Here is an 11716-nt window from a genome sequence, read left to right as displayed (position 1 = left end):
CTGGGCGGCTCACCTGGGCCCCGGTCCTGCCGCTTTTTCCTGCTTCCCCGAGGCTCCTCCCCCACCGGCTTTCTTCACTTTCTCTACCATGGCAGTTCCTTCCTTTTTTCTCCAGCTTATAAATGTCTTCGAAAGCGCTCCGCCCGTTTCCCAAGGGTGCTCTACCCACGCCCTCTCTTCGAGCCGGGCCGCGAGTCCGGGGCAGCGCAAGCACCGCCCGTGGGAGCGCGCGCCCTCCCTGCGGTGGCAGCCGGAGGACCACGGGCGGCTCGCGATCGGGGAGTCCGGTGCCGTCGCTGGGAGCCACCCTTCGGGCCGTTGTTTTCCTCTTGATGATGAGAGACTGGTGACCATGAAATACAGTTGAGAAAAGGGGCTGTTTTCTTAAAAACGGACACAGACACGCACACGGGTTGGTAACTATTTTTATTTGACATCGGATTCCCGTCTCCTGCGCTGGCGTCGTCGTTACAACCGCCCTCTCGTGGGACCCGGTCACGACCGCGCGGAGGACCTGCCTCCTGCTTCGTCGCAGCACCGGGTGGACAGAGCTGCGGGTCCCCGAGAGCAGACGGGGGATGCGCGTCCGCAAAACCCGGCGGGTGGGTTCTCGCGCCGCGGCTCTACGGCACCGTTGAGTTGGGAAATAGACCGAAGAGGGTAAGAAGGGAGACGAGGGGCTCATTAAACGTCAAGCGAGGGCGTACCTCGGTGTCCCAGGTGGTCTGAACGGCCGCGCCGGTGACGCTGAGCCTTCTCTGCCCGGTCCCTGGCAGGTGGCAGCGCGGGAAGCTGCGCGCGGGGGAGGGAAGCTCGGGCACCACCCGCCCTCCCCTCCCAGGGTGCATGGCCGCGCGGGGACAGGAGCTCGGGCCTTCAGACCCAGATTCTTACACTTGGTGTCACGCGCCTTTCCCGGCCCTCTGCATTAACTTGGGGTTTGGGGACCTCTATTTTTCAGTCTCGGTATGTCAGAAACCATTCCGTTTTCACGCATGAGTTTCCTCTGCACCGCATCTCCGGCCTCGGTTGTGACTCGGAGGAGGGCAGTTTGCACCTGCTGCTCCACCGGAGCCCACTGCTCTCACCTCAGAGCTGAGGGGGTGAAGTGTCGGGAGCCCTTTATGAACTGTCATGTACCCTTCATGCCGTTTGTCTCGGCACCTACAGCTGTCGTAACTGCCTGTTTTCAAATTTAATAATTAGGTCAGTGACTCTTGATTTATTTTAAAAGATAATACCAAAGACCGTAATAAGGCCAGGGCGAAATGGCGCCGTCCTAACAGCCCAATCCCAAAGGAACTTTTCCCCATGTTACAGAGGACTCCAGCGTTCATAAACACCAGACAGAGCCTTCGGCGTAAGGATTTAAGGATGGGCAGGAGGCAGCTGATGTGTTGGACACCAGAGACCCTCAACAGAGAACAGTCTCGCTTCAAAATTAAAAACAATTCCCTAGGAGAAATGGAATGCTAACAATCGGTACTGAATTTTGTAGGGGAATGACCCACTTTGGTTTTCCAAGTGAATGTAATGGAACTTATGTACTTTCTTTACAAATAATTTTTCTCCCTCACTGTAGAGTTGAGATCTGTCATTTATGTTACCTGGGGTTCCCGAAACATTAACATCTTTAAAACTAGGGGGCATCCCATGGAGAGGTTTAAATTTCTGTAAACCAAGGTGAACTCTTCTTGTGGAGCTGTAAGTCAGCAGCAGATGAGGTGAATCCGAGGCCCGGCCATGGATGCCACTTGCTGGGTTAGTTTTTGATGGCCATGGTCCAGAGGAGCGGGTGGTCCGTTTCTACGGTCACGACACCAGACCCATCATAGGTGTTGGAAGTACTGACCAGTGTTCCAAAGCCAAGCATGTTGTTCGCTATAAGAAAACGATAAAACAAAATGTTTAGTGAGAGACAACCTTTCTCCAGCGTGGAAGAACTTTGTCAACAGTTACCAAAAAGCAGGGAAGCCTGTGCTTTGACATAAGCTATGTAAGATGTGGGACACGTGAAACATAGCTTGTAGGATTTCAAAACTGAAAGTTTCCATAATTTGCCATAACTGCTCTTCCAGGAGTTAGTTATTGGCTGTTAACTATTCTGGGATATATGCCATTCTCGGACAAAATTTCATTAAATTTTTAAATTTTTGTTTCATTACCAATTGTAAAATCAAAACCCATTTTGTAATGTGCTACTTACTTCCTTGCCTGGGTGCAGTTATAACTTTTCTTGATGATTGAGAATTAACATTTTACATAAGTTATTAAATTCTATGAAGATGCAGTTTTAGCTTCAAGTCTGAATGATATGGGGCGGAAAGCTAATTACTTCCACAAAAGCATGGGATTTTGGTTATATTTTTCTCATAAATTAAGAAAAGCAAAAATGAGCAAGGCTTGCTTTCTGTAAAATTAATAGGAACTCAAAGGTCAAAGCCAACTTCCAACTGTGAAATCTTGAGGAAGCCATAAGCCCAGCTATAAAAATGAGGCCAAGAGATGAGAGATAATCTTCTAACTACTTAATTATCAAATATCAAAGTAAAAGGTTAGGTGCTAAGTGATATATATGTAATTGGTAAGTAAATTCTAATTCCATGTAGGTAGAAAGTCTAACGGGTTAGCTGGAGCGAATGCCGAGGCATTGAGGCATTAAGGCATTAAGCCAAGGTAACTTCACTTTCTTTATTACGTAGGAGCAGTTCCTCAACATGCTGGCAAACTCAGGACTGTCCTATACACATTCCATGATAACCAATATTATTCTCTTGGTTAAAATTCAAAGAGAAAAATAAAAGGAGCCCTTTTCCGTTACAAAATGTAACTGAAGTTACACTGCTTTGGGGGAATAACTCATTATAATGCTCACTTCCCACTAGGGGGAGCTTGTTATCTTTCCGAGGAAATCTTGAAAAAGCAATTTAAAAATTCAGAGATAGCATTACAGGACAATGGTAATTAGTAATTACCAGTTAACACAGTTTACTTATTAAAACTCAAAGTACTTATTTTTCAGAGTTGTCAGCGCCTTTACTAATGCAAACACTAAGTTATAAGGTAAAAACCACACAAGAATATGGAGTGCACCTGATACATAATTCAGCGTCAGAAGCTCTTGGCTCTTCAATAATTTGGAACTTCTTTGAGATGAAGTTTCCAAATTATACGAATAGGCACACAGATTTACAAAACTAGACACGATTACGTGGATAGTGGGTTAGGGTGGCGGTCATGGATTCATGACAAAGTCTATCTGGGATCTGTTGGAGAAAGAGGCCTTGGCTCTCCTGGCAGCAGTTTGAGTGCTGCAAACCATTTATTCATAAAGACAATTCTGGATGCTCTAGTGGGCCTGCCAACTTCCCAGCGGAGAACAGGACATATACGCACAACCACCTGAGTTTGACACAACGCATTTTAAGATTCTGCAAACTGATTAAAATCCTGGCTTTACATAGGCTCAAAGGACAAGAGCGCAAAATTATTTCTCTAGTTTGTAGTTGCATATAAATTCCTTTCTGCTTTTCTGTATGCAGACTATCAATTTTGGATTATTGGGACTAGACCCTTAGGAGACAGATATATATCTAAGTGTGTCTCTCTCTCTCTCTGCGTTTCCCTGACAATACTTAGTGGGGAAAGAATAAACACAGTTTTACTCTCATCATGAGAGTCCCTCCTCACCACCTGATTCAACTCTAGTCACTGCCCAAAGGCCCAACCTCCAGACACCACCACCTTGGGGCTTATGGCTGTCACATAAGACTTTTAGGGGACGCATTCAGTGTGTAGCAGTACAACCAGGATTAAAGGAGGGTTACAATTAAATACATTTGTGAATCTCCCAACTTTATGGAAATTACAATAAAATGATAGAAAACTAAGATGAATAAGCTAAAATACAAAATCATGAATTTTAACTTACTGTCTCACTGCAATTATCTTGGAGTATATTCCTTTCAGTCAAAGAATCATGCTTTTCAAGGAAACAGTAAAGTCCTCATATAAGAAAAAAAATTTTTTTTTTTTTTTTTGAGGAAAATAGTTGGAATTATGATTGAACCCTCTCTACCCCAAGTGTTGGAGGGTCAATCGTAAAGTAAAATGGCAAGACTGGCAGAGAGACAACTTCGCACAGATGGGAAAACAAATTATTTTCTTCCAGTTCTAATGCGATATATTGATGCACACAGCATAATGACTTGACATATCTATGTACTAGCAAACGATTATCACGTAAATTTAGTTAACGTGTATTACAACTTTTCTCCCTTGTGATGAGAACTTTTAGAATCTACCCTTGCCAACCTTCAAACATTCCATACGGCATTGCTGGCTACATTGATCGTGTACATTATAAGCCCAGTACTCCCCGATCTTAGAACCAGAAGTCTTACTCCCCGATCTTAGAACCAGAAGTCTGTGTCCCCCTTCCCTTACTTCCCCGCACCACTGTGCCCCTGGCAACAAAGTAGCAGGTTTTCTGTGAGGCTGGTACTTTTAGATTCCACATATCAGTGAGATCACACAGTATTTGTCTTTCTCTGTCTGACTCACTGCAGGTAACATAATGCCCTGAAAGTCTAATCATGTTGCTGCAAATGGCAGGATTTCTCCCTTTTTATGGCAGAATCATATTCCAGTGTGTGTGTATGTGTGTGCGTGTGTGTGTGTGTACACACTTCTTTATCCATTCATCTACCGATGGACACGAGGTTGTTTCCCTTTCTCGGCTCTTGTGAATAATGCTGCTAGAGAACATGGTGCGCAACATCTCGGCAACATGTGTCCTCATTTCCTTCTGATGGTCCCAGAAGTGGAACTGCTGGATCGTAGGGTAGTTCTAGTTTTAATTTTTGGGGGAAATCTCCATAGTCTTTTCCAAAGTGGCTATACCAACTTACATTCCCATCAGCAGCATACCCAGCTTCTCTTTTCTCTAAGACCGTGCCAGCATGGTTGTCTTTGTCTTTTTGAGGACAGCCATTCTACGAGGTGTAAGGCGACAGCTTGTTGTGGTTTTGAGTTGCATTTCTCTAGCGATGAGTGATGCTGAGTGCCTTTTCAGGCACCTGTTGGTCATTTGAATATCTTCTTCGGAAAAACGTCTGTTCAGGTACTTTGGCCATTTTTCAACTGGATTATTTGCTTTTTTTCTCTTTTTGCTAATGAATTTTAGGAGTTCTTAATATATTTTAGGTATTAACTCCTTATCAGATATACAGCTTGCAAATATTTTTTTCTCCTTTTCACATATAGGTTGTCTTTTTATTTTGTTGATTGCTTCTTTTGTTGTGTGGAAGTTTCTGTTTGACAAAGTCGCACTTATTTATTTTTTAATTTGTTGCTTGTGCTTTAGCTGTCTTATCAAAACATCATTGCCAAGACCTGTGTCAAGACAACTTTTCCCCTAGGTTTTTTTCTGGGATTTTCATGTCTTCAGGTTTCATGTTTAAGTCTTTATTCTATTTGAGTTAATTTTTGTGAGTGGTTCAAGATAGAGGAGTCTAGTTTCATTCTCTCACATGTGAAAACCCCATTTTCTCAGTATCACTTATTGAAGAGAGTCTTTTCTCAATTGAGTGTTCTTGGATCCCTTAGCAAGTATTTTTTTTTTTTTTTAAAGATTTTATTTATCTGAGAGAGAATGAGTGAGAGAGAGCATGAGAGAGAAGGTCAGAGGGAGAAGCAGACTCCCCAAGCAGCTGGGAGCCCAATGCGGGACTCGATCCTGGAAGTCCGGGATCATGACCTGAGCCGACGGCAGTTTCTCAACCAACTGAGCCACCCAGGTGCCCTCCCTTAGCAAGTATTAATTGATTGTATAGGTGGGGGGTTAATTCTGAACTCTGGATTATGTTCCATTGGTTCATGTGTGTATTTTTTTATGCCAGTAACATACTGTTTTGATTACTACAGCATTATTATATAGTTTGAAGTCAGGAATTGTGATGCCTCCAACTTTGTTTTTTCCTGAAGATTATTTAGCTATTCAGGGTCTTCTGTGGTTCCATACAAATTTTAGGATTTTTTTTTTAACTTTTGTAAAATATGCCACTGGAACCTTGATAGGGATTGTAGTAAATGTATAGATGGTTTTGGAAAGTATGGACATTTTAACAATATTCTTCCAATCCATGAACGTGGAATATCTTTCCATTTGTGTCTTACTTGATTTCTTTCATTAATGTCTTATAGTTTTCAGTGTAGAGATCTTTGGCCTCTTTGAGTAAATTTACTAAGTATTTTATTGCCTTTTTTTTTTTTAAAGATTTTATTTATTTGACAGAGAGAAATCACAAGTAGGCAGAGAGGCAGGCAGAGAGAGAGGAGGAAGCAGGCTCCCCGCGGAGCAGAGAGCCCGATGCGGGGCTCGATCCCAGGACCCTGAGATCACGACCTGAGCCGAAGGCAGAGGCTTTAACCCACTGAGCCACCCAGGCGCCCCTATTTTATTGCTTTTGATGCTATTATAAGTGGGATCATTTCCATCTTTTTCAGATAACTCATTGTTAGTATATAGAAACACCATTGATTTTTGTATGTTAATTTTGTAATCTGTACCTTTGCTGAGTTGTTGATCTGTTTGTTTTGGTACAGTTGTTAGGATTTTCTGTATATAAAATCATATCATCTGCAAATAGTTTTATTTCTTCTTTTCTAATTCTGATGCCTTTTATTTTGCCAAACTACTCTGGCTATGATTTCCAGTACTGTGTTGAATATGAGTAGTAAAAGCTGGCACCCTTGTCTTCTTCCTGACCTTACAGGAAAGGCTTTCAAACTTTCACCATTAAGTATGATGTTAGGTGTGGGTTTGCCATATATAGCCTTTACTATATGGAGGCATGTTCTTTCTATACATTTGTTAAGAGTTTTTATCATGAATGGATGTTGAATTTTGTCAAACGCTTTTTCTGCACCTGTCAAAATGATCATTATTTTTCTATTAGTGTGATGTATCATGTTTATTGACTTGTGTTATGCTGAACCATCCTTGGATCCCAGAGATAAATACCACTGATTATGGTGAATAAGCCTTCTAATGTGCTGTTGAGTTCAATTTGCTAGTAATTTCCTTGAAAATTTTTGTATCTGTACGTGTTAGGGTTATTGGCCGGTAGTTTTCTTGTAGTGTCCTTATCTGGCTTTTCTATCAGGATAATGTTGGCCTATAAAAGGAACTGGGAGTGTTTCTACCACCTCAAGTTTGAAAGGGATTGGCACTAATTCTTTAAATGTTTGGTAAAATGCACCAGTGAAGCCTCCTGGTCCTGGGCTTTTATTCATTGGGGGATACTTCATTACTGATTCGAGCTCCTTACTAGTCATTCATCTGTTCAGATTTTGTATTTTTCCTAACTCAGTCTTGGTAGGGTGTATGTTTCTATGAATTTTTCCATGTCTTTGCAGTTGTCTAGTTTGTTGATGTAGTTTTCATAGTAGATTCACATAATCTTTTGTATTTTGGTGGTTTAGTTGGAATCTTTTTTGTTTATAAATTTTGTTGATTTGAGTCCTCTCACGTTCGTTAGTCTACATGAAGATGTCAATTTTATCTTTTCATAGAAACAACTCTTAGTTTTTAAAAAAATTGTTTTCCTTTTCTGTATTTCATTTTCTAATCTTTGTTTCCATTCCGATCTTTCCTTCCTCTGCAAACTTTGAGCTTAGTTTCTTCTTCCTTTTCAAGTCCCAAAGGTGTAAAGCTGGTTATTTGAAATCTATTTTCCTTTTTATAATTTTTAAAAATTTTTTAAAAAGATATATTCATTTGAGAGAGAGAGACAGAGCACAGGGAGAGGGAGAAGCAGACTCCCCGCTGAGTTGGGAGCCTGATGGCGGGGCTGGATCCCAGGACCTGGAGATCATGACCTAAGCCAAAGGCAGATGCTTAAGCATCTGAGCCACCCAGGAGCCCCCAAATCTTAAATGTTTGCATGATAGCTATGAACTTCCCTCTAGAACTGTTTTTATTGTATCCTGTAAGGTTTGGTATATTGGGTTTCAAGATACTTTTTAAATTCCTCTTCGACCCATTGGTTGTTCAGGAGAATATTTAAGTTCCGTGTGTTCATGAATTTTCCAGTTTTCCTCCTGTTAGTGATCTTTAGTTTCATACCACTGTGGACAGAGAGGAAAACCGGTATGATTTCATTTTTCTTGAATTTGCTAAGACTTGTTTTGTGGCCTAACATAGGATCCTGAAAAACGTTCTGTGTGCTGGCTGTGTTCCCTGCCTGTGCGACTGGAGGTTGGGTGCCACAGTTGTGTGGATCTGTTGGTCAGGCTTCCTAGACTAGGACTACTAACTGCTATTCTCAGGAATAGGCATGGTTATGAAATCAGCTTCCCTGATTGGGCAGGGCAGCAGAACGGGGGCTAACGCCATAATGGCTTGTTTTTCGGGGACTCAAATCAGGCAGGGCTGTGTATCATCTCTGGCCAGATGGGGTTGCCAGCTCTGCAGATGGTGAGAGCCACTGGCTATGTGCTTGGCTCACGTGCCACTGGGAGCAGGGCTGCAGGATGGACGACCGGGCTTCCCCTGTGCTTTGGTTAGGTGCCCTGGGTGGGTGGGCAGAAGGCTGTATTCAGCAGTGGTCAGGGCTACAAATTAGTTTTCCTGCTTAGGGGGGTTGCTGTAGATGTCCCAAGGCTGGCCGAACAGGCCATGGTCTTGGCTCTGTAGGTGGGAAGGGCTGCTGGCTAGGCTCTCCCCGCAAGTGCTGCTTAACTGGGATTACAGAACGGGCTGTGCAGATTCCTGGGAGCTATGGCTGGATTTTCTGGTCGGTGGGGAGACCGGTAAGACTATAGATTAGTTTCCCTAGTTGGTTGGGGCCATAGAATAGGTCCCAGGGCCTGCAAGTCTCTTGTTTGGAGATCCAGGCAGAACTCTGCATCAAGCTCCCTGGCCAGTGGGGTTACCTTTCTGGTTCTGCATATCGGCAGCTTGAGTGCTGCTGGGCTAAATAGTTTTCCAGCGGCTCAGGCCGGGCTTCCTGCACTGGGAGCTACACTGAGCAGCAGGAAGCCCTATGAATTGGCTGTCCTGACCAAGCAGAGCGCCTGAACTGGTTCCAAGGCTGGTATGGCTCATGCTCTGTGGTCCCGTATCAGGCCGATTGGTGCCCCACCAAGTTCCTGGTCAGACTGGGCCACAATCTTGACTCTGCAGATAAACAAAACCACTGGCTGAGGCTTCTACTCGAATGCTGCTAGGAGGGGAGACTCGGTCTTCCAGGACCCAAAGGTGGCTGCTGTAAACGGTTCCCCTTTTCCCTCACAATCTCATTCCCAATGCTCAGGCTGCACAAACAATTCCCTCTTGAGGTAAGACCTGAGTTTGGGTCTCCTGAGAAGGGACCCACTTCCCTGCTGGAGAAACTAGGGGTCCTCTTGGAGCAGGGCTGTGCTGGCCTGGGCAAGGAGTGGCGTGGTTGGCATGGCCACTCTTCTTGCCCTTCGGGTGCAGCCCGTCTTGGTCTTTGCGCTTTAGGCTCACCCCCATGTTCTCGGATTTTTACATTGGTGTCTCATCTGCGGGTAACTATTGGTTTCTTGTGAACCGAAGTTGGGAATGACCTATGTTGCCACCTCGATGCCATCACTCTCAAAATCTACCCCAGAGAACTTGTCCAAAACCTTGGCTGGCATAACATTTAGGTTCAATTCAGCATTTAGCCAATAGAGATGTCGTCCCCACCCCCTTTGTTTGCAGAGAGTAGAATTAACCATCATTCTAAGATAACCAGTCGTTCAGATCAAGTCCTGTTTTAACTAGAGACAAGAATAAAAGTTACAGCTTTGTATAAGATGACAGGAAACCATCTCACATGTGATAAACATAACCTAAAATTGCTTGCTTTGTCTCAATGTGTCTCATCAGTTGTTTGAAGGGCAACTGTGGTATAACGACAACAACGCTGGCCAATGAGGGCTGGTTACACTCCTGTTCCAGTGAAATGTGATACTTGGTATGTTAGAGAAGACAAAAGCACAGCCTCACTTTTGGGTTTTCAGGTTTTAGAGAAATAGAAGTACTTAAAAATAAGAATAACATTAACATAGATTTTACAATTTTCATCCATTATCTCAAACTGTTTTCTTTCCCAAAGGTAAGGATGAGAGTTAGGCACTTAATATTCTGTTGCTTTTAATGACATCCTACCAGCTTTTGTCTAAAGCTGGAAAGACTGAGGACTATACAGTAGAAGCTGGCAAAGTGGTAGAACTTAAATTATTCAACCCTTCTTGTGTCACAGGAGGCTAAGTAGGGCCATTTGTCCTGGTGTCTTGCCTGTCCTCCCCCTGCAAACCGACTCAGCGGGGCTGTGGCTCCTTCGAGCTGACTGATGGTGCAAAAGAGCATGGGGGGAGGCTTCGGATGCTTTAAAGCACTGGGAAGCAGGAGTGGGAAGGATTTGCTCCCTCTGCTCCTGGGTGATTGTTTTGCTCAGATACTTTGACGGAGGAGGCATCTCCCTGTCAAAAAAAGTATAAACCCCGTCGTGTGAGGTTAGTCAGTCAGGCCTAGGTTCAGACATTGGCTCTACCATTCACTTGCTCTGTGATCTCAGTTTTCTCATCTCTAAAATGTGGATAAGAATATCTTCTTCACAGAGAAGCCGTGTGAATTACCTAGCCAAAATCCAACACGTGATATGTATTTTTTTTTAAGATTTTATTTATTTATTTGACAGAGAGAGATCACAAGCAGGCAGAGAGAGAGAGGAGGAAGCAGGCTCCCTGCTGAGCAGAGAGCCCGATGCAGGGCTCGATCCCAGGACCCTGAGATCATGACCTGAGCCGAAGGCAGCGGCTTAACCCACTGAGCCAGCCAGGCGCCCCAACACGTGGTAAGTATTAAAGAAATTTTCAACTTCTTTGCTTGTTTCTGTCAATGAAGTAGGTCAAGGTGTCCTTTCCCCACATTAGTAATCTTTTAAAACGAAAGAGAGAGGTTGCCATGATTTGAACGACTAGCAAATGCCTTACTTCAAGTGATTAGTTTGTAGCCAGCTGAGCGGGTTTATGAGATAAACTCTGCCAGGCTGGTAAATCATTTGTTTTCATAGGTATTTACCGTGTTATCCTCTTTGCTGGACGCTAGAGCTAGAAACGGGTATATACACAGTCAAGCCCAGCAGACCGGGCAGAAGCATGGGGCGGGGCTGACGAGGCTGGGGCCAGGGCGGGTTGCACATTCAGGCCGCAGGTGAGTCCTGGGGTGTGGGCGGTGTCGCACGCAGCCACACAGGCCGCAAGCCTGTCCTGGCCGCCGACAGTGGCTATTTTGTAGGAATAAATAAGTGAATTATAAAAAAGATAATGCCAACATTTCTTAAAGAAAATGAGTGAATCAGAGAAGGGAGAATGAGCTTTGCCTGGGAGATGCTGTGCAAAGAGGCGATACTTGGGATAGAGTCGTTCTCATCCCAGACACCACCTGAGCACTTACAAGCACCACGTGCTCGAGGTAGAGCAGGTTTTCGTCTCCAGTTTACAGATGAGGAAAATGAAGTTCAGAGGTTAAGTCCACAGGCTGTGATGATAATGAAAGTGGTTAGACACATGTCACCAAGGGAGGTTAAGGCAATTCTTTGAAGAGCTTTTGAAAGAGAATTGAGGCTGCTCTGTTTTCCCTGAGGTAGGGAGCTGTCGGCAGCCTGACGGACTAGAGTAAGTGCGCGATGCCATGAAAGGG

At 44.1% G+C, this 11716-nt stretch overlaps 1 protein-coding gene across 1 annotated transcript in view; it reads right to left on the bottom strand.

Moving 5' to 3' along the window:
• Positions 1 to 416: 416 nt before the first annotated feature.
• Positions 417 to 11716, bottom strand: part of LOC111152088 (thiamin pyrophosphokinase 1) — a 348477-nt gene continuing 337177 nt past the window's right edge. Inside the window, exon 9 of the mRNA XM_022510396.1 lies at positions 417 to 1881. Within this exon, the coding sequence (XP_022366104.1) occupies positions 1763 to 1881 (119 nt within the window). The 3' untranslated portion in view covers positions 417 to 1762. The remainder of the gene's footprint in view (positions 1882 to 11716) is intronic.

The sequence above is a fragment of the Enhydra lutris genome, unplaced genomic scaffold, assembly GCF_002288905.1.
Source record: "Enhydra lutris kenyoni isolate GAN:26980312 unplaced genomic scaffold, ASM228890v2 scaffoldscaffold27, whole genome shotgun sequence".
Lineage (NCBI taxonomy): Eukaryota > Metazoa > Chordata > Mammalia > Carnivora > Mustelidae > Enhydra > Enhydra lutris.
This window is presented reverse-complemented; position numbering and strand designations above follow the sequence as displayed.